The sequence below is a fragment of the Acipenser ruthenus genome, chromosome 16, assembly GCF_902713425.1.
Source record: "Acipenser ruthenus chromosome 16, fAciRut3.2 maternal haplotype, whole genome shotgun sequence".
Taxonomy (NCBI): domain Eukaryota; kingdom Metazoa; phylum Chordata; class Actinopteri; order Acipenseriformes; family Acipenseridae; genus Acipenser; species Acipenser ruthenus.
This window is the reverse complement of record NC_081204.1, coordinates 680,460-708,337: the sequence shown is the minus strand read 5'-3', so window position 1 is coordinate 708,337 and position 27,878 is coordinate 680,460. Positions and strand designations below refer to the sequence as shown.

The 27,878-nt window shown below is 45.4% G+C and overlaps 1 protein-coding gene across 4 annotated transcripts; it reads right to left on the bottom strand.

The window, feature by feature from the left end:
* Window positions 1–27,878, bottom strand: LOC117412068 (6-phosphofructo-2-kinase/fructose-2,6-bisphosphatase 4). Of its 4 annotated transcripts, none has more exons than XM_058988252.1 (14): window positions 27,434–27,878; window positions 13,756–13,872; window positions 13,031–13,127; window positions 11,829–11,892; window positions 11,456–11,530; window positions 10,779–10,835; window positions 9,606–9,727; window positions 8,659–8,866; window positions 8,405–8,551; window positions 8,044–8,148; window positions 5,685–5,814; window positions 4,652–4,714; window positions 3,960–4,024; window positions 1–2,734 (listed from the first exon to the last, which is right to left on the bottom strand). In XM_058988252.1, the coding sequence occupies exons 1-14, from the start codon at window positions 27,480–27,482 to the stop codon at window positions 2,675–2,677; spliced, it is 1,359 nt and encodes a 452-aa protein (XP_058844235.1). In that variant the 5' UTR covers window positions 27,483–27,878; the 3' UTR covers window positions 1–2,674. The 4 variants fall into 4 exon arrangements, with proteins under 4 accessions (XP_058844235.1, XP_058844236.1, XP_058844234.1 ...); XM_058988253.1 differs by lacking the exon at window positions 27,434–27,878 and adding an exon at window positions 26,319–26,343; XM_058988251.1 differs by lacking the exon at window positions 27,434–27,878 and adding an exon at window positions 20,637–20,703.

Here is a 27,878-nt window from a genome sequence, read left to right as displayed (position 1 = left end):
TCCTGTTTCAGTGATTTATTTGATACCCAAACAAAGGTTTACAAGGCGAGAGGCCAACAAAACAGAAAACTAGCATCAACAGAAAACACATTCTTCCCAAACATCTGCAAATCCAATGAACAGTTTTCATGAGCCTCGATTATGAGGCAGGCTACACAGTACAGACACAGAGAGATCAGTGCCGATCATCTCATCCAAGTGGAGAGTTTCTTTCGTCCTGTCCGACGCAGTTCCTGAAGCAGGCTACGATCCGGGTTTGCATAGAGATCACGTTTAAGTGGAGCGTTACAATACTGCATTTTCAGAAGGCCTATATTGGTGACTTTCCTTGGCTACCATCATCTTAGGATAACACTTCATCACAGACTGTGCCTTCATCTTTCTTTACTTTAAATCTTTATGGGGGGAACGGGGGACCCTGCATTTAAAACCAGATACAATGACCACCCCCCACGAAGAAAAAACAAGCCATGAAGTGCAAGACAATGCAGTGCTTGAAGGATATGGGTCTCCTATTCCTGGATTCAAATCAGCAAGACGTTTCAATAGCACCCGTTTCAGCATTATCAGAGTGAAAGAAATACATGAAATTAATAAAAAATAAATCTGCTGTAGACGGGACATTTGAAATCTACTTTAAAAGTAGCGCGGTTTTCAATTCCACAGTTATTGTGCAAAACTAAAAATTAAAAAACACAAATATATAAAACAATCATCTGAATATTCTTTAAAAGCTGGGAGACTGAAGTGTGATTCATACCGCATTGCAACAAAATAACCTGGAGCCTCATCAAATTACCAGTAACCTGGAGTCTCAAATTACCAGTAACCTGGAGCCTCATCAAATTACCAGTAACCTGGAGTCTCAAATTACCAGTAACCTCTGCATCTTTTTGATGCGAGGATTTATATTTTATGCGAGCGCGATGATTTTTTTGCAAGCGCTAGTTTGAATATTCATGAATGTGTCCCAGCTCTACAGTCCCTTCTTGGATAGTACCCCCCTCCCCTCCTCCCCACAGTGTGTAAACATTTTTGGCATATTGCAAGAGCAAACCACGGCTTCACATTCGGCATCGAATAAGGTGCATAGAAGGACCCCCTAGTGCCACTGCCGTTATTGAAATTGCAGCATTCAAATATAAAGGCATTTGGTCTTGGTTTGTAGCATGCCTGCTGTGCACTAAATAGGGAGAATTTTCAGAACATACGTTTACAAAAAAAAAGTTTAAAACCCCACAACATACAGGAGGGTAATGTTTCTATATATATCTGCAGAGCACCGTGGAAAGCAGCGGTTCCAGATGTGCACTTTCATTCCAGTACGAGCAGCATGTCCAGCTGTCATTTCAACACACTGGTCAGGACTCCTTCAAAAGCTGTAGCTCACAAAAAAAAAAAAACACTCCAGGAAATCTCTCCTGTAAGCACTCCCAATTCATTACACAGGTCCCCAACTCTGTGGTTTGGAAAGGAACCTATGTGACAGCATGCCATTTAAATTGTATAACTTCCTATCTGGTACACCCCTCCCTGCTTCTCTCGCTATCTGACCTGCACATCAGAAATATTGAATTCATTAGTAAAGGGCCCCTTACAATCTACTGTCAACATGCTTGCCAAACAGCGAACAAACCTAAAATTAGTGTGAGACTGGGGAGAGATCGAGGGAGCGTGGAAACCACACGCGTTTAAAAGAAGTTCTCTGTTTGCTAGCGTTGCTCTCAGGAAGCTCGTCTCCGAACTGCGCTTGAGATGGGTACGATTAATGAAAGGAGTCTGTGAGCTACATCCCCTTCAGGGGGAGGGCTTTCTGATCCAGTTCTGACCTACAGCACTCATCACTGCTTCTTTGCTTTAACTGCTTGCTTCCTGGAATGTAGGTCACATGGCCTTATTGCAGGCACACTGCAGCTGGGAGTGAGTCTCAACTACAGCACAGGTAATTAGCAACCAAGAAGACTTCTTTATTATGATTATTTGTAGCTTAAATATCAAAGCATTTAAACAAAAAGGACACCGAAATCCTCCAACACAAAGACGGGGGCCCCAGTGATTCTAGTGCTCGTGAATAAGAGGGAGAGGAGACCGATTGATATGCGGAATATTACAAGAACAAATTTAAAAACCCACCAAGACTGTTGCTCAAAGTGTGTCGACGAGTTTCCGTGCTCCAGTGAATGTCTCGGAAACAGCAGCACGAAAGTATCCAAGTGATTTTAAACCACCTGGTTTACGTGCCGCGTCTTATATAAAATATAAAACTGGAAAGTGCCACAGAAAATAAAAATGCTCAGTCAATCGTTCACGCACCGTGAATATGTACATTAATAGTGTGCGCGTTTCTGCACACAAGTGTTGATTTCTAGAGGAGTACAGTGTTAGTCAACAAAAAAAAAAACAAGTTAACATTACAGTACCTGCAAAGAATGCCACCGAGATGTCATTTCAAATCTGATCTATTCACAGATTGCATTTTTTTTTCACATTTCCATCATTTCTTTTTTTTTTCCCCCAAATCGATTTAGTACATTTAAACAAACTGCAACTTCAATTTCTGATTTGCTGAAATATCCCCCCGCCCTCCAGTTTAGAAAACAAAAACAAACAAGAAGTGAATTTGCGGAGAGCAGCGATGTGAGATACCGTCAGACCAGCCAGAGAAAGAGCCAGTTCACTGGTGCGCTGGGACAGTAAGAAGTGCTTCATCTGGGGGTCTTGAAACGTCTACATTCTGCACAACGACAAGAATAAAACAATTCAGTAGGGCTATCATGAGAAACACACAGACTGCGCGGCTTCACATTTACAGAATACCCCCCAAAACAAGGGCCACGGCCCGGGGCATGCACAACTCATGAGGGCATAGCAGATATTCATTCAATAGGTCTCCATTACTCGCTTCTCATCACAATGGGGCACGCGTTCAATTGATTGGTGCGTGCCATTTCCTTTCCAAATCTTGTATTTTTGTATTTTCTTTAGAGGCATCAACGCTTTAGATTAATAGTCATGCAATGTTTTCTATTTGTTTTTTTCCACATGCATTGAAACACTTTCCACTGAACAGTTTGGCAACCCTGTTTTTTGTGTTAATTTTTAATGCGTGTGTGCGTCTGTGTTTTAGAGGGGAGGGTGTCATCTTCTGTAGTTCTGTGGAAATTCTACAGCAATTCTGAACACTTTCTTTTGAATCTTGTCCAGTTTAGTTAAAACACAAAAAATAATAAAATAACTGAAGAATTGACAAACCATGGAAATGTCAGAATTTTTAAAAAAGTACTCATTAAAATGAACCAGAATTAAAAAGGTTTCGAGATTCAGAAGAGTCAAACCTACAACTCCTGAATCGTGTCTGTCCCAAGTGTAAAATGGATCCTTCCAGTCATTTCTCCTACATGGATAAACAGTCTATCACATACAAGTACTGGAGTGACCTTGAAGAATATTGTAAAAATAAATTCTGCAAAGTCCAGATTAGTTTTGGGACCTATAAAATATCATAAACTCACTCTTTAAATGGTCATTATAAAATTATCTTTATTCTCTACATAAATTATACATAAAGAAATAACTATATGGATTATTCAGTTACTCCATTAGTCCAGCTCTCCACAGTGGATCGGACTGACTTACCATTCCAAGTGAAACGAGCGAAGAAACAGCTGCTTGGGTTTCTGATGATCGCTGCTCTCCATACGGTGCAAGAAAAGCAGCGATCCTCACGAACACAAGCAGCTGTTTCTTCACTCGGAATGGTAGATCAGCCCGATCCACACCACTGCCCATTGCCTGATTTCTGTGGGGAGCGCAGTCCCAATAAATGGAACGATGGGTTTGTGCAGTAACCCTGTTCCTCGCTCGGAGGACCCTGTAAAGAGACTGCCCTGCCTCTGTGCCAGTAACCCTGTAAAGACTGCCCTGCCTCTGTGCCAGTAACCCTGTCAAGACTGCCCTACCTCTGGCCTGTCTCGGTGCGTGTTGACAGCCTCCACGTTTAGAGAAATGGACTCCACTTTACATCCTGTGGACAGAAAGACACACAGATCATCGGTAAACATGTACGCCAAGAACAAACAAACACATGCAAAGGGTTCTCCTCCAGTACTGGCCCCCCCACAGTGACCCCTCGGTGTTCCACAATCCAGCAATCAAAGTCGGGTTATTTACTCACACTTGGGTCATGTCGACAATAAACTAACTGTACATGCACTATACTTTACTGTATACTGAATTTACTAATTCACTCGCCAATACTTCCTGCATAAGTCAGATAGTGAAATAAGAGGTTTGAAGGTTCACTGTGTTGTCCAATAATGCACACAGTAACTGTGAAGAGATCAGCAAACTGTCAACCAGCTCTTCAAATAGCACCATCTACTGGAAAAATAGGCAACTGAGCCTTAATTATATAAAAATAAAAGTTCTCTTCCTCTTAGTAAATGCATTTTTTTCCCCTCTTGGAAACTAATACATAATCATAACACTGTAAAAGCCTCTCCAATGCAACTACATGGATTCAAAAGGCTTTGCCCAGAGTATTCCTGCCATTTGTTAGACATGTTGCTTAGGGTTGAATCACCATAAACAGTGAATGCTTTGACGTTTGGGGCTGCGTTTCCCAGCAGATTGAAAAAACAAAAGATCTTACCGTAAGCCACTGGGGTGAGTTTTAACACTGTATGCAAGGGGCACTTCAGGTAAGGCAGTTCCTCTGGGGAAAATAAAAATAAAATTGTGTTTATTACTGTTCAGGTAGAAACAAATTCAAAAACACCATTCACATATATGCTAAATAGTGCCTGAACACAAAAAGAGATTGAGAAATTATATTAAAAAAGGGATATTAGGTTACAAGAGTTACTGAGGAGGTCCGCTACAGAACAGCAATAATGATGCTAAACCACCACGGCGTGGAGAACCACAGCCTCCACATCCTCCCAGAACACAGAGCTCAGCGAGAACATCACTCGCCTCTGTGGCTTTCGGGTGTCAAAGGTACTGCATTTAACCAAAGAGGAAGCAATTCTATTTTGAGGTGTGGTGCAGGTAGTGACCAGGGTGCAGCTCTCCAATACTGCCTGTGATCGTTGACTTGAGACAGCCTGTGTATGAAGCTGCCTATGTGGTCCGACACCCTGGTGGCTCTATAATATTACTGCCTGACCTATAGAACACACTGTATATGACTACAGAGTATGCCAGCAGGGCGTTACCTGCAGTTTTATCTAGGAAGTATGCCAGCAGGGCGTTACCTGCAGTTTTATCTAGGAAGTATGCCAGCAGGACGTTACCTGCAGTTTTATCTAGGAAGTATGCCAGCAGGACGTTACCTGCAGTTTTATCTAGGAAGTATGCCAGCAGGGCGTTACCTGCAGTTTTATCTAGGAAGTATGCCAGCAGGACGTTACCTGCAGTTTTATCTAGGAAGTATGCCAGCAGGACGTTACCTGCAGTTTTATCTAGGAAGTATGCCAGCAGGGCGTTACCTGCAGTTTTATCTAGGAAGTATGCCAGCAGGGCGTTACCTGCAGTTTTATCTAGGAAGTATGCCAGCAGGACGTTACCTGCAGTTTTATCTAGGAAGTATGCCAGCAGGGCGTTACCTGCAGTTTTATCTAGGAAGTATGCCAGCAGGACGTTACCTGCAGTTTTATCTAGGAAGTATGCCAGCAGGGCGTTACCTGCAGTTTTATCTAGGAAGTATGCCAGCAGGCAGCGCATGACAGCTTGGTGGCAGATCACCAGCACGTTCTCCTGCCTCTCCAGCTCCATGATGACCGGCTCCAGTCTCTGCACAAGATCTTCATAGGACTGAAAGACACACCAGGGTTAGTCAAAAAACCCTTCCTTTGAATGAGGCTACCACTGCGGTCATGAACACATTTGTGTGCGCATGGAGAAAGACTTCAATAATAAATTGCACACGTTCCACTGTAAACACTACAGCAGACCTCTATTTAAAATGCATGTCACTCAAACATTTAAAAAAACAGACAACTGTGCAAAGTAAAGCATTGCTTACTAAAGAACGATCTGTGCTGGAAACGTGGGACCCAGCTTCCCTTGTAGTCGGGGTGTATCTCACGGGGGGTGGGGAGGTTACAATTGCTATAATAATTATATACAAGATCTTCCCAGAAACTGCTGGCTGTAACGGCTGATACTGCTGTGTTGCACACTGTACTATAGAGTGATGTTGTAAGAATAATGAAGGGTGAAGCGATTAGGAGTACACTGTGCGCAGCACAGCTGCAAGGTAAGCACTTGAGGGAGGATGTTTATGAGCTGATGAAGTGGGTAAACTTGACCTCGAGCAGAAGGGATGGAGGCTCTGTGTCTGAAACAATACTGCCGACACGAGCAAAAACAAGGGTTAGCTTCACACACACGACGAGGAAAGACACACAACACAGGCATCCGAGAAGCATTCAAGAAGATCCTCCATGAAGACAGCAGCGGCGTGCCCGATGCGCCCCCACAGACAGGAAACCGATCACAGCGTTAATTCTGCCAATAACTAGCAGACACATTACTGTGTCTAGAGAACGTTTATGCTGCAAGAGTCAGCCTTTGATTATTGGAATCAGTTCTGGAAACGTGTCATCTTCTGCTTAAATGATTGTTGTGTGCTCTCCTTCACACACACACAAACGCATACATCACGTGCATTTAGTTTCCTTACAATGTAGCGAATAAGGAGAGTGGAATAGTCTTGTTCAGGATGTGTGTCTCTGGATTGAATCACACACACACACACCTGAAGCATCGTCTCAAGGAAAGTAATGGGTTTTTATATACGTCTGTCCCACCAGATGCATTATTCTATTAGTGAAGTATGAACAACTGGAAAAGTAAACGCAATAAAAATAAATGAAATGGAAAAATTGGCTCGTTTGAGGCAATTCATGCAACCGTTTGCATTTATTCCCTAAAACCAACACCACTTCACACTTGAATTACAGCAGCACGAGAGGGCAGCTGCCCGTGATATTTTGCTGCAGAGGCAGCTTGCACGGAGCCTGTGCTCTCTGACTGGACTAATGAGTTCACAGCACTTTCTCCACTGTCACAATATTTACTTTAGCACTCTGCTCTGCATGAATGCGTCTCGGAATAGTTCTCCGTGGCACCTGAAGGTGCCCCCTGTTGATGAGGAGTTCACCCCTGCCCTGCATTAAACCCAGCTGTGATTACTCAATCTCTCCAGCTGCTTACCTGCCCAACAAGCAGACAAGCGCTTCACTGTTTAGAGCCCGCAACGAAAGCCACCAGTACTAGGACTTGATCACTTTCTTATTTCTGTGTTAAATGAGATGCTAGCTGTGGTTCTATTCAGAGATGTACCAGTCAGAGATGCTAGCTGTGGTTCTAGTCAGAGATGCTAGCTGTGGTTCTAGTCAGAGATGCTAGCTGTGGTTCTAGTCAGAGATGCTAGCTGTGGTTCTAGTCAGAGATGCTAGCTGTGGTTCTAGTCAGAGATGCTAGCTGTGGTTCTAGTCAGAGATGCTAGCTGTGGTTCTAGTCAGAGATGTACCAGTGTTCTCATTTAAAAATGCTTGGAGGGGTTTGTTACCTTGACAAATGAAACTTCGGTCTATGCCAATTGCTGGAACAAATATTTTCCTTTAGTAATACAAATGTGACACTTTGTAACGGTAAAGCTCTTTGGGGGTATATACTGGGACAGTAGATATCTTTTGACATGGAGGTGGCAGTTTTTAGAATCAATAGCTCCTTTCTGGAAATTAGCCCATTTTTTTTTTTTTTTTTAAATCAATAGCCTCTTTCAGAAAGGGCTTCTAAAACCTTCTGCAAAAAAAGTGCAAACTTTGCATCAAAGTCTCTCTGTGCCTGAACTCTGTACACAGTCCCTGCGTTAAAGGAAAGTAGATTTGGTCATGACAGTGAAGGAACCCTTGCACTCTGCAGTGCTTTGCGGTCTGTATCTGGGAGGCATGGGAAGACCTTTGTGCTGAGTTTCATGTTGTAACAGTGTGGCACACTTGGGAGCCCTTCACACTGTGTGAAGCGGACACTTACTTCTCCCTTTGGGTAGCGGTATCTGTACTTGTCCTGATCTCGCAATGCAAACTCCAGGGGATAGTGATCCTGAATTTCTTCATACATCATCTCCTCACAGACACCCTGAAAACAGAGCCAGGCAAATCATTAGCTTGTATTTGGGAGGCTTACATTTTTCAACACACAATAATACAAAGAGCATTAAAAGCAAGGAGGGATACAGTATCGTGTCACGGTAGACCCTAACTGTTTGGCAAATGCAGCTCCCGTGAAAAGCAGGGGATACCATGTCATAATTCCTGATCCAACCCCAAGAGGGAGGCTGATGGGCTACAACGTGCTTGAACCCTGTGTGCAGAGAGCCCGGCGAGACACTCACAGCGTCGATCTCGTTCAGCGCTTTCCACTGCTCGTAAGGCACTCCCAAGGCTTCGGCCGTCTGAATCGTCCTCTTCATCTGACTCGTCCAAACCTTCAGATCCTTGATGTTCTGCTCCTGGATGAATTTTCCCAGGAACTTGGCAAACTATAGAGGGTGAAAAAGAAATCAGTTGGACCCCATACAGGCGGTTCCAGTTCAATGCCACTCTGACACAGTCCCCCGGGTCTCTTGTTTTGCTCAGCAGTGCGTACCAGCTTGCCCCGTGCAGACAGCCCCGAGTCGCCTCCGATCCTGCCCTTGATGTTGAGCTCGCTCTCTCCGTGCCTGCAGAGGTAGATGGAGCGTGGGGCGATGTGGATGTTCATGAGGTAGTAAACAATCCTGCTCTGGATGTGATCCAGCACTCTGTTCACAAGATACCGGCTCCCCACCTCCATGATCTTGATGTAGGAGAGATCCCTGGCAGAGCGGACAAGAAACACAACGCTTACATCACAAAAACGAAACCCTTTCATGCAGGAAGTCTTCAAAACAGCTGCACACACATTACATACCCCCCCCCCCCCCCCCCTTTATATATGTACGTACGTATGTACACAGACACACAAATGAAAGCTTCTGTCAATATGGCCTCCTGATTCAAGAGTGTGAAACTGCAGGGTCGATTTGATCGACCTCTACCACTGCTGAATAAGCCACAGCGGGATAGTTGTGTTCTTATTTCATTTTATTTTTTGTATTTATGCAAGAGCATTTGAACTTGCTGCACATGACCCACCATCAGCACACATTTGGCTGTGTTTAAAGTTAAACATGACTTAATAAATAACCCTGTTCTAAGAATATCACTTTAAACAAAGCTATGTGTTGTCATGTAGAGTTCTCATCACCCTTATACAAGTTTCCCATAGTAAAAGCACAGCAAAGTGTAATAAAGCACAGTGAATGCATGGTAAAGCACAGGCAAGCACTGTAAAAGCACAGTGAGTGCATGGTGAAGCATAGGCAAGCTATTGTAAAGCTAAAAATAAATCATGTAAACTAACCCTTAGAAAACATTTCCTCTTGTAAAAGCATAAACACGGCACACCAGGGTAAACGATGGTAAATGCACAGTACAACCATGGGAAAAGCATGGGAGGAACACACCATGGTGCACTTCTCCAAGGGACAGCTCAACTCTATTCCGGTCCCCCACCTGTCCTTGATTTCGTCCAGCGTTTCGTAGGAGTTCTCGTAGCACTTTATTCTCTTCATGAAGTCCTCCACTGCCTCGTCCGTGTTGCGGTCCGTGTAATCCGGGCTGCCGAGCTTCACTTGCTGAGAGAGGAGAGCAAGAGAGAAGGGAGGTGATCAGAGGGGGCTCGGTTAGGATGAGAGAGGAGGAGGAGGAGGAGGTGATCAGAGGGGGCTCGGTTAGGATGAGAGAGGAGGAGGAGGAGGAGGAGGAGGAGGAGGAGGAGGAGATCAGAGGGGGCTCGGTTAGGCTGAGAGAGGAGGAGGAGGAGATCAGAGGGGGCTCGGTTAGGATGAGAGAGGAGGAGGAGGAGGAGGAGGTGATCAGAGGGGGCTCAGTTAGGATGAGAGAGGAGGAGGAGGAGGTGATCAGAGGGGGCTCGGTTAGGATGAGAGAGGAGGAGGAGGTGATCAGAGGGGGCTCGGTTAGGATGAGAGAGGAGGAGGAGGTGATCAGAGGGGGCTCGGTTAGGATGAGAGAGGAGGAGGTGATCAGAGGGGGCTCGGTAAGGCTGAGAGAGGAGGAGGTGATCAGAGGGGGCTCGGTGGAGATTGGGAAGGCTGTTTGACGCTTTACTTTATAAGCTAGAAATCTGGTTTCAAGGACCCTGATTAGCAATGGATTGCCTTACCTAAGGTTACATTAGGTAGTCCAAGATTAGTGCTAATTGGGGTCTGTCGAACCAGCAATAGAAGCCTAGACTGAAGTGGCATCAAAAACACCCCTTAAATTGAAATGTAATAGTCTAGTATAAGTGCAATATAACAAACGTTCCTTAATGAAGCACTGTAAAAGCAATGACGCTAGAGGCGCACTTGCTGTAAAGAGACCTGTTTCTGCGTTTTGAATAAGTTCTTTGTTAGTGCAGTGGAAGAAAGGGGACCAGAGGTCACCACGCTGCCCCTTCATTAGGCTGGTGTTTATTCTCTCTCGACAGTGTAGAGACACAGGGCCAGCACTTCTCTCTCTTCCTCTCTCGCACTGCAGTGTAGGCACTGGGCCAGCATTTCCACTGCAGTGTGGGAACTGCAAGCTCCAAGACAGAGCCAGTCTGTATCTAATCCCTCTCCATCACTGAGCAGCACCCCCTCCTGACCACACACACACGCACACACACACACGCACGGTACTCACCACGATGTTTGAAGCGATAACCTCTGGGTCGTCACAAACCGATTCCACAAAGAACACCTTGAAATGGGAGGAGAAGAAAAAAGTAACAATGAAGGGATGTATTTCCAAAGTGTTACCAGTCTTTAACTCTTAAAATAAATCATGTAAAAACTTTACAAAACAAGCAAATGCCTTGAGAGCGGATTACATCACTTAGCAGGCTGGTTCTTAGTTTTGTAAAATGAACAGACATTTGAAGAGGTCACATAAAGCCCTGAGTAAACACTTTGAAAACATGGCCCGATATCCTCTGGAGCTAAACACATCATGCTCCATTTGTTTTCTTGGTTTTGCAACATGTTTCTGTCTCTGATTAGAAGGAGCTGGCTGGTATGATCAAGGCTCTGGGTTTCTCTTGTTGCGAAACGGTTTTTATTTTTGGAGTAAAAGGACTCGAAAGAGAAGCAACGCCAAGTCCGGTTAGCCAATTTTCTCTTAGGAAAGCGAACCTGGCGATCCCTAAGAGCAGTTCATGGGTTGTACGATATTTTTTGATTGTCTGTTTGAAGATTTATAACTCGAGAATTCTGTGGATTTTACATGAAATGTCTTTCTGTAAAATATAAATATTTTGTTACCATAGAAAAAAATGGTTGGAAGATTTATTATTGAAAGCAGGATAACATTGTTAGTCTTACCTTGTATCCATTCAGGTCTGCAAACTTCATGATCGTGTCTCTTCGTTCTCGCGTCGTGTTCGTGGCATCGAATACCTGACGGAAAACAGGAGAGGCTTGCATTACCCTCTCCAGTCACTAGAGGTGCAATTCTACATGATTAACCTTCTGCTCTCAGAGCATTACAAAACACACAGCTGTACCGAGCCGTTTACAAACTGCAGAGAAACTGACCTGTCAATACAGCTCGTTACTCTGACCTGTCAATACAGCTCGTTACTCTGACCTGTCAATACAGCTCGTTACTCTGACAGGTTAAAAAAAAAAATGTGTGTGTATATGTATAATATAGATTATATTATATATTAGAATGATTGAATCTAATTCTACTTACAGCCACTTGCCCCCCTTCACTGAGGTATGTTCTGACGTCATTCAAAGCTGAAGCTGCACAGTGTCTAAAATAAAAGCACAGCAAAGGCGTGTTGTATTACTGAGTGCAAGACAGCCTGCTTACATTAAACAGGAAACAGAATTACAAAAGATCTCAATAAACACCTTCAAATGTTTTCATATCGGCACACACACAGCAGCATTACAGTGCTAACGTGTATCAGTTAAAGAGATCACTAACACAACAGCAATATTACACTTCCACACCCCTTTCAAGACCAGGTTCTCTCAAAGAGTTACACATTTCAGCAGAGCAGACAAGACTAGAAACTAAGAGCGTGACGCTGCAAAGCAGGGGAAGAGGAGCGCCACGCTGCAGAGCAGGGGAAGAGGAGCGCCACGCTGCAGAGCAGGGGAAGAGGAGCGCCACGCTGCAGAGCAGGGGAAGAGGAGCGCCACGCTGCAGAGCAGGGGAAGAGGAGCGCCACGCTGCAGAGCAGGGGAAGAGGAGCGCCACGCTGCAGAGCAGGGGAAGAGGAGCGCCACGCTGCAGAGCAGGGGAAGAGGAGCGCCACGCTGCAGAGCAGGGGAAGAGGAGCGCCACGCTGCAGAGCAGGGGAAGAGGAGCGCCACGCTGCAGAGCAGGGGAAGAGGAGCGCCACGCTGCAGAGCAGGGGAAGAGGAGCGCCACGCTGCAGAGCAGGGGAAGAGGAGCGCCACGCTGCAGAGCAGGGGAAGAGGAGCGCCACGCTGCAAAGCAGGGGAAGAGGAGCGCCACGCTGCAGAGCAGGGGAAGAGGAGCGCCACGCTGCAGAGCAGGGGAAGAGGAGCGCCACGCTGCAGAGCAGGGGAAGAGGAGCGCCACGCTGCAGAGCAGGGGAAGAGGAGCGCCACGCTGCAGAGCAGGGGAAGAGGAGCGCCACGCTGCAGAGCAGGGGAAGAGGAGCGCCACGCTGCAGAGCAGGGGAAGAGGAGCGCCACGCTGCAGAGCAGGGGAAGAGGAGCGCCACGCTGCAGAGCAGGGGAAGAGGAGCGCCACGCTGCAGAGCAGGGAGAGGCTCCGCTCGTCTGACGACGTGGGTAATCAATTCGAAAGGCTCGGGGTAAGAGAATGCCCTTTCAGCCCTTGTGCGCATAACAAGGCCTGCATATTCTTAAACAGCTACCGAGTCTTCTTATAAAGCAATAGAAAGGCAAGCTCACTTTCTGATTTTCAATCCCTCTTCGTTGTCTGGGCGGAAGAATTCGAAAGACTTGTATATTTTCACACACTCCCGTCGGTACTGCCCTACGTTAAATTCTGTAAAAGAAACAGAAATGAATTGTGTCTTTATATAGAAAGAAAAAACACATTCTAAAATCAATGAGCACTAGGATAGATATTACAATATTCAAAAAAACAAAAAAACAAACACTGCTTGAAATTACTTTGGTAGAAAAAATTTACCAGATTTGTATGTTCATATAAAGAGATTATCATGCAATTGAAATGCAAATAAATGGTATATGGAAAAGTGCATTGTGGTCCGTGACAAAACTGGAAACAAAGACTCCCATTGCATAATAGTTTGATCCATTCCTGTTTTACTACGAGTTTAGTAAGACACACCTGAGATCAGCACACAGCACAGAATCCGGGCTGCCCCGAGATCAGCACACAGCACAGAATCCGGGCTGCCCCGAGATCAGCACACAGCACAGAATCCGGGCTGCCCGGAGATCAGCACACAGCACAGAATCCGGGATGCATGGAGATCAGCACACAGCACAGAATCCGGGCTGCATGGAGATCAGCACACAGCACAGAATCCGGGCTGCCCTGAGATCAGCACACAGCACAGAATCCGGGCTGCCCTGAGATCAGCACACAGCACAGAATCAAGGCTGCCCTGAGACCAATAGCGCCCGTGGACGGTGAGAGTGGGTACCTTTGGTGGGGACTCCGATCCAGTTCAGGTAGCGAGTCAGTTTCTTGGAGATGTAGGTTTTACCTCTCGCAGGAAGACCCACTGTGACAATTAGTGTGGGGCAGTTTGTCATGCAAACTGAAATAAAACAAACACACAAAAATCAATTGTTGATTATAAATCATGTGTTACTTAACCAATAAAGCTAAACTCAAATTAAATCAAAAACACCTTTTAAAACAGTGGCCAAGATGTGGTTTGAGCAGAATGGGCACCAGGGATTGTTACAGGACTCCTATTGCATAGCCGTTTAACCCTCTCCAGGTTTTACTATGCGCTTGATTAGCCGCAGTGTACAGGTAACAAGCTCAGGTGTGTCAGCCTCATAGGAAAACCAGAAACGGATCTAACTGCTATGCAATGGGAGTCTTATTTCCATTCCTGGTCGTTTAATAAAGTATTTTTACATAAATAAGAAATCTACGACTTGTATTTTGGTGGATAAAACAAATGGTTCAGTGCAACACAGTAAGAGGTAGTCAGTTTAATGCACTGTAGTACCGAAACAGAGTTACAATGGACAACCAGCAGCCGACCGCATTCACAAGCAACCAGCGGCCGAGCGCATTCACAAGCTAGCAGCGGCCGACCGCATTCACAAGCAACCAGCGGCCGAGCGCATTCACAAGCAACCAGCGGCCGAGCGCATTCACAAGCAAGCAGCGGCCGAGCGCATTCACAAGCAACCAGCGGCCGAGCGCATTCACAAGCAACCAGCGGCCGAGCGCATTCACAAGCAAGCAGCGGCCGACCGCATTCACAAGCAAGCAGCGGCCGAGCGCATTCACAAGCAACCAGCGGCCGAGCGCATTCACAAGCAAGCAGCGGCCGACCGCATTCACAAGCAAGCAGCGGCAGAGCGCATTCACAAGCAACCAGCGGCCGAGCGCATTCACAAGCAACCAGCGGCCGAGCGCATTCACAAGCAACCAGCGGCCGAGCGCATTCACAAGCAACCAGCGGCCGAGCGCATTCACAAGCAAGCAGCAGCCGACCGCATTCACAAGCAACCAGCAGGTGGGCTTTCCATCTGTCTCCCCCCCCCCCCCCCCCCCAGATACTTCATCTCTTATTATTAGTGAATTAACTAAATTAAGCAATTCAATTGTACTGATTTCCATACATTACTTTATTTATTTTAATAAGCAAAACTGTTTATGCACAAAAATAATTGACTTATTTTTATTTCCTTTTGATTTGTATTCAAATTATATATAAAACACACACACACACACACACACACACACACATCAGCCAGCCCAGACCGGCTGGATCAAACGCACAAGGATCCAGATCTAACCAAACTGGATGTGTGTGGTTGCCTAGTCCTGGTGTGAAAAGTAAGAGAGAATGTGTGCGAGCTGTTTTTGTGTAATACTCATTATATCACTACCCCCCACCTCCCCCCAAACCCCGAGCCAACACAGGCTGCTTCTGGGCTCTCAGCGAAGGCTCATGAGAAGTAGGAGCTCTGCTCTCTACAGAACAAAAGCCCTCCCTTCTACAGAGACCAAACCACCAAGAAGCCTTTCGAAAGGGTACACATGAAAACAATAAGAACACAACAAAGCCATCCTGGACCTTTCTGAGAGAGACCAAAACAAAGAAAACACAGCTTCTGAAAGGAGCCAAGCCTGGACAGAACCACCAGCTTCTGAAAGGAGCCAAGCCTGGACAGAACCACCAGCTTCTGAAAGGAGCCAAGCCTGGACAGAACCACCAGCTTCTGAAAGGAGCCCAATCAAGCCTGTACAGAACCACCAGCTTCTGAAAGGAGCCAAGCCTGGACAGAACCACCAGCTTCTGAAAGGAGCCAAGCCTGGACAGAACCACCAGCTTCTGAAAGGAGCCCAATCAAGCCTGGACAGAACCACCAGCTTCTGAAAGGAGCCCAATCAAGCCTGGACAGAACCACCAGCTTCTGTAAGGAGCCCAATCAAGCCTGGACAGAACCACCAGCTTCTGAAAGGAGCCCAATCAAGCCTGGACAGAACCACCAGCTCCTGAATGACATGTGTCCAGAAACGAGAAGCAGGTCTATACCAGCAGGATGTGTGGCTGTGGAGTGTGCAGGACGCGGTGCTGTACTACAGAGGGATTAGAAGGTAGTGCGTGCTGAAATGAAACCCTACTGTCCTGCACGACATGCCTGCCAATGTCGTTTTATTAGTAGTATTATTATTATTATTAAAATGGATCTGTTTTTCTTCAGCACGTTGAGAGGACCAGGTACACAGCAGCGTGGACAGAACTAGGAATGAAAGCAGGGGGTGAAAACTCTGCAAATTCCTCAAACCTGGCTTTCCACATCTGAAGAGACAACGTGTGGATGCTGTGTGCTGTACGATACTGGAGCACACTTTGAAGGCTGGTATTTCATACACAGATTTGCAGAGAGCCTCAGCGTGGCTCATTCCTGCACACGTGTTTCTGCAGCACGGCCGGGCTCAGCTTGCTCAGCAGCGTGCTCACACTGAGGCAACGTTCTCACTCAATAGTCTGATTGTGCTCACTGGCAAGAGGAGCTACCCTCGTCACGACACGGACGACAGCGAGAGCCAGCAAACAGAGCAGGAATAAAAAGAAAGACTCTGCAGTCGCGCTTGCAGAATGAGAGTCCGTGTGCATGGAAGAGAGGGGTCACTGAGGGACCGAAGCAGCATGGCATTCTCACGTGGTGGGTATCAAACCACATGCAACACTCTGCTTTCATTTCCACTCTCATTTCAGACTCGAAACACCTTCTGTAAGAAGTGCTGTGCTGACTATTCAAATGCTTTTTGTTAAAAGTTTCCTATCTGTGCTATACTTTATAATGCATACAGTATATACGCTGCTTCTGGCAGGGAATCTTGTCATACCCAATACCCCTGAGCTTGTCCCCTACACACTGAGGCTAATCAAGCTCACAGTGAAGCTGCTACACAGCCGGAGTCTTCATTGCATCCTTGTTCCTGTTTTCCACATACAGACGTCTCGTTACATTGTGTCTTTGGATAGTCCGGTTCTCAGGACTGACTGCTTCAAGTTGTGGATGTGTCCTGACTTTACCATGCCAGGCACGTCTGCTCTAGTAATGACATTTCATAGCGATTAGACACCTGATTTCAGGATGTTAAAGGACTTCTTCCTGATGCGTCTCACGGACAAAGCCATTTTAGTGCCAATTATTATTTATTTTTATTTAGAACACCAGCACAGCATTGCTTCGGGAGAACAAGGAGAAAGCAGTGTGGACCATGTTGATATCACAGAACTACAGCAAATGACATCTCAACAACTTAATCAAAGCCTCAGCTTAGCCCCTAACCAGATCAACTGAGCACAGGCAGCACAGCCTAACATAAAGACAGACCCCATGCACCACGACCCCTAACCAGATGAACTGAGCACAGGCAGCACAGCCTAACACAAAGACAGACCCCATGCACCACGACCCCTAACCAGATGAACTGAGCACAGGCAGCACAGCCTAACACAAAGACAGACCCCATGCACCACGACCCCTAACCAGATGAACTGAGCACAGGCAGCACAGCCTAACACAAAGACAGACCCCATGCACCACGAACCACCTTCAAAACGGTTCTGTTTCATGTGTATCATCTTTAATACCGTTTAGTATAATTATCGCTTCAGTCCCCCGACACAGGCAGTGTGAGGCGAGACATTTAGCCGAGCCCTAAATTTAACCTCTAGTGATAATTACAATCCCGGCGAGTCGAACCGCTGATTCGACGAATGAACCTTTTCAATTACATTTAAACTGTAGATATTACTTTAGAGAATTATTTTACAAATAATAATAATACATTTGAAGAAATGCTAGACATGTTGCAGAATTAAGACTGTTAATCAAGAACTCGTTACATAAACAAATAAATAACCAAACAAACAAACCAGCCAACCCGGGCTTGCATTTTTGGTGCAGGTAGTTTTAAAATGCAGCTCATGAGCGACACGAACATGCGGATGTCTGTTTTGTTCTGCACTGCAGTGCACGTTTAGAAGTTAAAACACGCTGAAATAACAGATGTTTGCAATCGCGGCTGGTTTGCAGTCCCGGTATTGACGCCGGTGTATTAATCGGCGCTGTATCTGTAGATGTTTGATGGCTCTTCTTTAAGAGCGATCTCAAAACGCTGCGTGTTTAACAGCACGGGCAGGCGGCTGCTCCGCACACCCATCCCATCGCTTACCTTTTCTTTGCGAAATGTGTTTTTCCGGAAGGCCATTTTTGCAAGGCATCCAGATTTTCTTCAGTGGGTTCTGCGTTAACTCCCTCGGTGGAGTTGCCATGGTATACAGATCACTGCCTTCTATTTCTGTCTACAACTAAAGAAACCCATCGGCTCCGGTCTCTTCATTTATATGAGCGCTTCCACGCCTAGCGAGCGGAAGGAATCACGTGAGGCGGATCAATAAAACAGTTCTACCGTATACCCCCTAAACAAAGAGCACGCCCGGCGCGTCTGTACAACGCGCATGTCATCTTACTAACTGATAAACAACGACAAAGAGATAGCAAATGCACAAGACGCTTACTAATATCTTTCTATACGTTTATTACGCATATGCTGAACAATGCTGTTACAGATCAGGCTTAATATTATTACTAAATCCGTTACTTGGTAGCTCGCTGTTAATCTTCTATTCAATATAAGTTGCGTTTTGTAAAACAGAAAGCTGCTCGGTTCATTTGTCTAGCTCCTGTATTGCACTGGTAATTTGTTGTAATATACCGGTTTTATATATATATATATATATATATATATATATATATATATATATATATATATATATATATATACACGACATGGTTTAGCGCTTATTGTAACACTGTTTCCACGGTAGCTGTGTACCAGGGCGTGAAAGGTTCTGTTTCAGTCACAGAACAGAATGTACTTTCCTGTTATCTGTAACGAAGAGAAACTGTGGGGTTAAAAATACTTAAGGGCGGTTACAAAAAAACAAGATTTAGACAAAAACAACAGCTTCCGATTTTACGGACAGAAGCGGGTTCCGCACATGCTGGACTCGTGGGCCACGTATGCGTCTCGCGTGCGCAGAGAGTGTTCTTCTCAGTTTCGGCCGGAATGAAGCCACTTGTGTGTGCGCGAGCCAGTACACTGTGTTCTGTAAAAACAAAAAGCTGCAAGGCTTTGCAGGAGCGTGCGTGCTCCACGCGTGGGAGAGTCACTTAATAGCGTGCTCAGTCTGGGTGAAGAACAAATATATTGAAAACAAGGCGGCTAGCTAGCTGTAGGTGTATCCCCCACACCCATCATGCACTTAAAACTGAACACATGCAGTGACTGTGAGGTGAACACTGTCCTCTCTATAGACAGTGCTTTAACTTGAACACATGCAGTGACTGTGAGGTGAACACTGTCCTCTCTATAGACAGTGCTTTAACTTGAACACATGCAGTGACTGTGAGGTGAACACTGTCCTCTCTATAGACAGTGCTTTAACTTGAACACATGCAGTGACTGTGAGGTGAACACTGTCCTCTCTATAGACAGTGCTTTAACTTGAACACATGCAGTGACTGTGAGGTGAACACTGTCCTCTCTATAGACAGTGCTTTAACTTGAACACATGCAGTGACTGTGAGGTGAACACTGTCCTCTCTATAGACAGTGCTTTAACTTGAACACATGCAGTGACTGTGAGGTGAACACTGTCCTCTCTATAGACAGTGCTTTAACTTGAACACATGCAGTGACTGTGAGGTGAACACTGTCCTCTCTATAGACAGTGCTTTAACTTGAACACATGCAGTGACTGTGAGGTGAACACTGTCCTCTCTATAGACAGTGCTTTAACTCACAAATTATTTCGTGAACGGTTTGAAAACGCTTGTTTTTAAAATCGAAATCCACTTTGATATTCCTCAAACTATTGATGGTTTCGTTAACTACAGGGAAGAGCGCTTTCACACACAGGAAACCTTATTTTACTGATAAAAACATTCTGTAAACAACCCATGAGTAAAAGCAATGCGGTTTCTGAGCAAGTGCAGTTTCTTTAACCTCTCTGATGACACTAAACGGATCTGCTTCCATGCAGAGCGGGTCTTTGGAGAAACAGGATCGCTGCATTGCTTGCAGGCCCTGCTGTGCTGTGTGTAACACTCATCCCACGTCAGCAGGGGAATTGCTGCTCCCTGGAAAATAAGCAGCAGCTGCTGTACTGCTCCTGAACCCCCAGGCAGGGCCGCAGTCAGTGTGCTAGCCCTGCAGAGGAGAAGCCCCCACCCCTGCGAATCACCCCGCCCGACCAGCACACTGGACACACGCCCAGGGCTTTCTTTTAGCATTGCTGGAGGGGGCAGCGAGGGCGAGGGGGGTTCTCACCAGCATGGCACGCATTTTCTTCTTTCTTTTTCTTTGTAACTGCAGTGCTTTTTAAAAGGAGCGCACAATTCTGACCCTCCCTGATAAAAAAAAGATCCGATTCTGTGAAAAGCACTGCTTAACCCTTTCAGCGCCGTACGCTAATGTATCCCATCGGAAGTCATGTTGGAAGCTCACGGAACTCCTAGCTCCCAGTCTGAGCTCGTGTAGAAATACATGTAAAAAATATGCGTGTGTCCTTTTCTCATGCTCACTCAGTAAGGAGTTCCTTTTATAATTATATAATTATATAACTTAATTTCACATTCCTCAGCTCGACAAAAGTCATTCAGGACTGATGGATTTCAAGAGGAGCAGAACGGTCACAAAAAACGTTTTGAAGAATTTAAACAAACTGGACAGCCAACTATTCCCGGTTTTACTACAAGCTTGATTAGCCCCTGTGCATAGGTAACAGGCTCAGGTGTGTCTTATGAAACTCACAGGAAAACCAGGAGTGGATCAAACTGCTGTGCAATGGGAGTCTTATTGCCATCGCTGGGACTGGTATTCCCCAAGACTCATCTTCACATCTGAGATAAAAAAAAAAAAAAAAAGATCCTTGCAGTGAATGGATCAGTATCGCCACCATGTGGCGAAGTCGTGTATTGCAGTTGTAGTGCTTGACTGCAGTTTGCATTTCCTGTGTGCACACCCCACAAGCACAATAACAATACTGTAGTATAATGCAGATCCGTTACCACAAGCTGACCATCAGTTAAAACAGTGATAACTTCTTATCCGTCCCCACATGAGGTCGCCGTGCATGAAGAGTTACAGTGATTACTGATTCACCTGTGTGGATTGCTTGGTTTATTTATTTGTTCCCCTCCAGTGAATACATATTCAGTGCAGTGGCTCGTTAGGCATCAGAAACATGAAGCATTTCCCTTGTATGTTGATATCACGAGACCTATGATCTCAGGAGCTCAATTTCAAATTGTTATTCGAGGTCATGAAGTAGAATTTGTATTTATTAAAACCGTGCTCGTATTTTGAGTTTAATGCTTTCGATTCCTGTCCTTTGCGAGAATAAAACACGCACCGAGAACTTTAGGAGCGAGACATGGTTAAAAAATAAAAACAAACTAGATGAACAGAATTGAGATGTTTTGTTTAACGTCATGGAATCAAAGACACTGGGGCTGTGGTCTTCTCCAGCCCTGTGCTTGGCTACTTCTGCTATGAGAAGTCCCTTTCCCTTGTAATCCCACCCTGTAACACCAGAGGGCGTGTTTGTTTCATCTTTGTTTCAATCATCTCGGTATTCCATCGCTAACAGTGCAGCATTACACTGGGACTTGTTCTGACAACTTGTTTGCCTTTTGTCGCCATAATTAGATAGATAGATAGATAGATAGATAGATAGATAGAGACAGATAGACAGACAGACAGATAGATAAATAGACAGACAGACAGACAGACAAACAGATAGATAGATACAGATAGACAGACAGATAGATAGATAGAGACAGACAGACAGAGACAGACAGAGACAGACAGACAGATAGCTAAATATACAGACAGACAGACAGAGACAGACAGAGACAGACGGACACACAGATAAGCACTAGGTGGGGTTCTTCATCTGCATGGAGGGTTCAGATAGAGAATGCTGACTATGACTCTGTATCTTCCAGACCGCACTCTGACATCACAGGATGCAGGGCTGCTGGTTATTCTCAGGGGGCAACAAAACAACACGGGAGGAGGGAAGGCTTTTTATTACAGAGCTCCGAAATGATGGAATCATTCGCTTGTCAGGGAAGCTGGGATCGTTACAGCTTTCAAGTCAAGAGGGTTTTAATGTAACTTTCAAACTGCTGTTTTTGTATTATTATGTGTATAATAAATCTGTTATTTAAATGGTGTGACTGTGGCAGTATGTGTGACACACTATACAAATGTATTGTGGTTTGCTCTTTTTTCCTGCTCTGTATTGTACAGTGCTGTGCGATACTTCTGTATAAAAAGCGTCATATAAATGCAATAAATAATACATTAATAAAATATATATATATATATATTAGAAAATGAATCCCACTGTTAGCAACCAGACTTACAAATGTTACCCATTACAAGTCCTTAAGAAGCAGCCCTGTGCACAGAACCCTATTGAGACGTAGAGCTGCAATCCTGCAGGCTGGCAATATGTAATCCTGTAACACTAAGTGATTATGTACATCCACAACGACAGCAGGGTCTGTTCATTACACACTCCGGCCTGCCTGGCTGTGCGGCTGACTCTCAATAATCCAAACTCCTCTGACGAGCGCAGACAGGTTATTCCTTCTGCTAATCCGTTCGTTTGGATCCTCAAGGTTGTATTTAGGAGGCTCACTGTGTCCCGTTAAGGGACTCCCGTTGCACAGCAGTTTGATCCATTCCTGGTTTTCACTACGAGTTTAATAAGACACACCTGAGCTTGTTGCCGAGACACACTGTGGCTAATCAAGCTCGTAATAAAACCTGGAATGGATCAAACTGCTCTGCAAACAGAGTCTTACTTCCATCCCTGCACTACATGTTTTTAAGCAGAAATTAAACTGTGAATTTAACATCGCTAGTATGCTAGCCAGTTACATTTAATGTTGTACCATTAAGGATTATATCATCTAAATATATAATAATAATAATAGTGAAACTGGTTTCAGAAAAGCGCTTCAATCGTGTAAGAATCTACATGGAAGCGTGTTGATTTGGCAGGAGAATCTGCGTGCAGGACCGCTTCACATGTCTGTGTCTGCACTCTTTGCACGCGGACTGGAAGGAAAGACAACACTCATAATGACCTTAAGGTTGACCTTATCTCCTTACATTACTGGCTCAGTAGCTTTTTGTAATGTGGTGCCAGCACTTGCAACATCTCCATTCCCCGTTGGCACATGATTTATTTTGGGGGATCTCTAAACCCAGATCGCCAGAGCAGGTGATGTTCTCCAGCATCGGGGTCTCATCCTTATAAAATTCATGCTGCTTTTAAAGGGCTGCTTACTGACTGTACAGGAGAGGAGGGAGTGCTGCTCACTCACAGACAGACCCCTCTCACTGACTGTACAGGAGAGGATGGGGTGCTGCTCACTCACAGACAGACCCCTCTCACTGGCTGTACAGGAGAGGAGGGAGTGCTGCTCACTCACAGACAGACCCCTCTCACTGACTGTACAGGAGAGGATGGGGTGCCGATCACTCACAGACAGACCCCTCTCACTGACTGTACAGGAGAGGAGGGAGTGCTGCTCACTCACAGACAGACCCCTCTCACTGACTGTACAGGAGAGGAGGGAGTGCTGCTCACTCACAGACAGACCCCTCTCACTGACTGTACAGGAGAGGATGGGGTGCCGATCACTCACAGACAGACCCCTCTCACTGACTGTACAGGAGAGGATGGGGTGCTGATCACTCACAGACAGACCCCTCTCACTGACTGTACAGGAGAGGATGGGGTGCTGCTCACTCACAGACAGACCCCTCTCACTGACTGTACAGGAGAGGAGGGAGTGCTGCTCACTCACAGACAGACCCCTCTCACTGACTGTACAGGAGAGGATGGGGTGCCGATCACTCACAGACAGACCCCTCTCACTGACTGTACAGGAGAGGATGGGGTGCTGATCACTCACAGACAGACCCCTCTCACTGACTGTACAGGAGAGGATGGGGTGCTGCTCACTCACAGACAGACCCCTCTCACTGACTGTACAGGAGAGGAGGGAGTGCTGCTCACTCACAGACAGACCCCTCTCACTGACTGTACAGGAGAGGATGGGGTGCCGATCACTCACAGACAGACCCCTCTCACTGACTGTACAGGAGAGGATGGGGTGCTGATCTAGCGTTCCGGGGAGACAGTCAGAATCGCACGGAACGCCAGCCTGTCTTATCTAACTTGGGAACTTATTCAAAGTATTTTCTTTTAAGAGGCACCACAGCAGAACTGATAAGAGCGATCGAGCTCTGTGCTGGCTTGTGCTTCGTTGGCATGGAGTAGCACACTAGCGTTATTTGATTCCACTTTCAATCCAGGCCCTAAACGAACAGTGAGGTCTACAGAATTCACCACATGAAGAGATGCAACAATTAAACCACTACAGATCCAGGCGGATTTGATTTTGAGGGCCTCAATGAAACATGAATTGACTGATTAAATGAATCAAGGCCCGATTTACATTCTCTTCACACCTCTCATGATATTGTATTGCACACACATGCATTCTCTTCACCCCTCTCATGATATTGTATTGCACACACATGCATTCTCTTCACCCCTCTCATGATATTGTATTGCACACACATGCATTCTCTTCACCCCTCTCATGATATTGTATTGCACACACATGCATTCTCTTCACCCCTCTCATGATATTGTATTGCACACACATGCATTCTCTTCACCCCTCTCATGATATTGTATTGCACACACATGCATTCTCTTCACCCCTCTCATGATATTGTATTGCACACACATGCATTCTCTTCACACCTCTCATGATATTGTATTGCACACACATGCATTCTCTTCACACCTCTCATGATATTGTATTGCACACACATGCATTCTCTTCAACCTTCTCATGATATTGTATTGCACACACATGCATTCTCTTCACCCCTCTCATGATATTGTATTGCACACACATGCATTCTCTTCACACCTCTCATGATATTGTATTGCACACACATGCATTCTCTTCTCTTCTCTGGTCTTTACAGTGCTTCCCTATGCTTTCACTGTGCTTTTGCTGTAGTGTTTTAACATGGTTTTGTCATGCTTTAAATATGCTGTACCCTTCCTCGCTGGTCTTTACAGTGCTTCTTCCCTATGCTTTCACTGTGCTTTATTGCACTTTGCTATGCTTTTACTATGGGACACTTTAAGGGTTGTGTGTGTTTTGGAACAGGGTGTAAATAAGGTGCCGGTGTGGCTGCCACTGGCTCTTAAACCCTTAACGGCTCATTCATATCTCTGCTCTGTTACAATGACTCCAGTAGTTATGAGGTGTCAAACACAGACTAGAATAGAACAGAGGAATTCAAGTGGTTTATTTAGTTTGATTTCATGACAGAGTGTATTAGGAGGGTATATGGCTGATGCAGTGTTTCAAATCAAAGCTGAAAGTGGCACCGATTAGGGGAGCTGCATGAGGATTGCTGTCCGGTCCCAGAACCAGCACAAGAATACTCTTTACTGCCTCACCCCGGGGCTGAAACACTCAGGGCTGCTCACTGGCTTGAGCTGCTCTGCTGCTGGTGTTGTGAAAAGCAGTGACAACTTTATAAAGCCTGTGGGGTAAATATTCAAGGCATGTCAGTGCAAGGCAGGCAGGGACGTCACCCTGAGCCATGCCTGTGAAGAGCTGTACCCGGATATATTACAAAGCATTGGAAGCCATGCTAGAAAACACGACTACCAATCAAAACAGCAAGAACACGACCAGCAACAACAAAAGAACCCAGATATTGGGAAGGTTTGCTCAGCTCTGACACACCTCCACAGCAATGCGGTTAGGAAGTGGTTATTTTGTGTGCATGGTAACCGTTCTCCGTGCCAGCTGCAGGTCGAGCACACAGTATAAATATCCTTTAGCTTGTCATTTAATAACCTTTCACCTACTTCTGCAGCAGCGAGGACTTAAAGGCACAGTGTCCGAGATAGCGGATTGATGTATTTATATTGACATGCAGGTATTTAAGAAGGTTGTGACATTACATAATAACCCCAAGACAATACCAGCTTTAGAGACCCCCCCCCCCCCCCCCCACCATAAAAACATTTTCCTTTTTCGTTTTGTGATCACCTGCAGTGTGTTTTCAGTCCCTCAGTGCACCTGCACATTTACAGCATGTCCTCTGTTATATTTTTCTAGCTCTCTAGCATTCTGAGAACAATTCAGCAAAGCAAATCATTAAAGACACAAAGTGCTGCTTTAGTAATTATGGGCATTTCAATTTGCTGCAAGCCTTTGGCCTGTGTTCTCCTATACTGCACAGCAGGGATGCAATAAGACTCCCGTTGCAGAGCAGTCTGATCCATTCCTGGTTTTACTGTGAGTTTAATAAGACACACCTGGGCTTGTTACCTTCACACTATGGCTAATCAAGCTTGTTGTAATAATGGGTTACCTGATAACATATTGATCACACCCGCATTGGCAAACACGGGATTCAGTGTTGCTGGTCAGAGGTTCGATGTGACGGTCATGACATCACCCTCACACCCCCTGCACATTGCAAAAGAGGGATACATGTGACGCCTTAGTTAGTTATTCTAATTAATTATAGCGTGCTTGTGTGAGGTTCCTGTGACGCACACAAACAAATCCACTGCATATTTTACATCACTGGGTTGCGCTGGCTATGACTTGAGTGACACGTTTTGCAAGTTATAAACTACAATTATGCTCCAGAAAGCTGATGCATAACAGTATACGGAAAACAAAACCAAAACGAAGCACACCTTGACTATACCACACTGCTGTACGACCAGCCTGGACTGTCCGATTACGATAACATCTCCAATCTGTAGCGCTGCAGCGTAATAAATACAGAAATTATCACCGATCACTGTTGTATTGGTTTTGCAACACCAGCGGCTTACGGAAGTGTTGACCCAAACAATCACACCGTGCTACACAGAAACATGAACACAGCATTTACTGGACAGGTACCGCACGCCTCGCTTATATTAAAAAGTCAAGACTAAAAATATGAAATTAGCGCTCAACGTGCGATTTTAAAAGGTCTTTAAGCATAACATATCGCATCGATTGCACGTAACATCCATATCAGCACCTGATGACATTTATAAAATAATCACACACACACACACACACACACACACACACGACCCTTCAATCCCTGTCAATTCAGTTTTACAAAATACATCAACAACTCTGCCGCTCCGCCCTCTTCCATACCCTTGCACACTTACGGGCCTAAACACTATGATAACAATGTTTCTTTACGGGTAAGGAACACGACAGTGTACTATAAGCCCCTGCTTCCCTCAGCGCTAGCGGGACTGTCATGTTTTCATGCTATCTTGTTGCGTGTAATAAACTCCGTGGCTGTCTCTGCATGAAAGTGTGTACGTGACTCTCGGTTGTTTACTTCAACGCTGTGCTCTGTAAGCTTACCACGGCACCGCACTTTAGACGCCTCCTGAGTAATTCATGTCTACGCTCTGGCTTTAACACAAGCATATAAACAACGGCAGCGTGTGCAGCGTCGCCACTTACCCGTCTGGTCCAGGTTCAGTGTGTTTTTGGACCGGCTGGAGCCCCTCATTCTGTGATGTTGTCTTTCTTTCTGCGGGTTCTGGAGCGGCTCGCCCAGGGGTTGGATGTGTTTGCGCTGAGCAGCCGTGACTGGCGAACTCAGTGAGCGACTGAGACGGACGCGTTTGAAGTCACTTCTATATTATACTGTACAACAACACCGCTGAACCGGGGGCCACCCGTGACGTTACCGATTTCACTCAAACATCTCTTCATGCGCCCAGGGGGCCACATGGGCTACGACAAAAAAAAACAAAAAACATGCCATTAGAATATTCTTTCTTTCTTTCTTTCTTTCTTTCTTTCTTTCTTTCTATTTCTTTCACTCGTTCGTTCTTTTCTCTAAATGCTATACCTTTGTAAAAACGTGTCTTCTTTGAGATAAACAAAATGTGACCCAAATGTC

What these genes read in the sequence shown, in the direction of transcription:
- LOC117412068 (XM_058988249.1), bottom strand. Translation starts at nt 18,093, where the DNA reads ATGGCAACTCCACCGAGGGAGTTAACGCAGAACCCACTGAAGAAAATC. An exon ending in CTTCCTAGATAAAACTGCAG is followed by an intron (nt 4,715 to 5,684) that starts GTAACGCCCTGC and finishes TATTTTCCCCAG; the next exon opens with AGGAACTGCCTTACCTGAAG. An exon ending in CGCACCGAGACAGGCCAGAG is followed by an intron (nt 2,735 to 3,959) that starts GTAGGGCAGTCT and finishes GTCGTTGTGCAG; the next exon opens with AATGTAGACGTTTCAAGACC.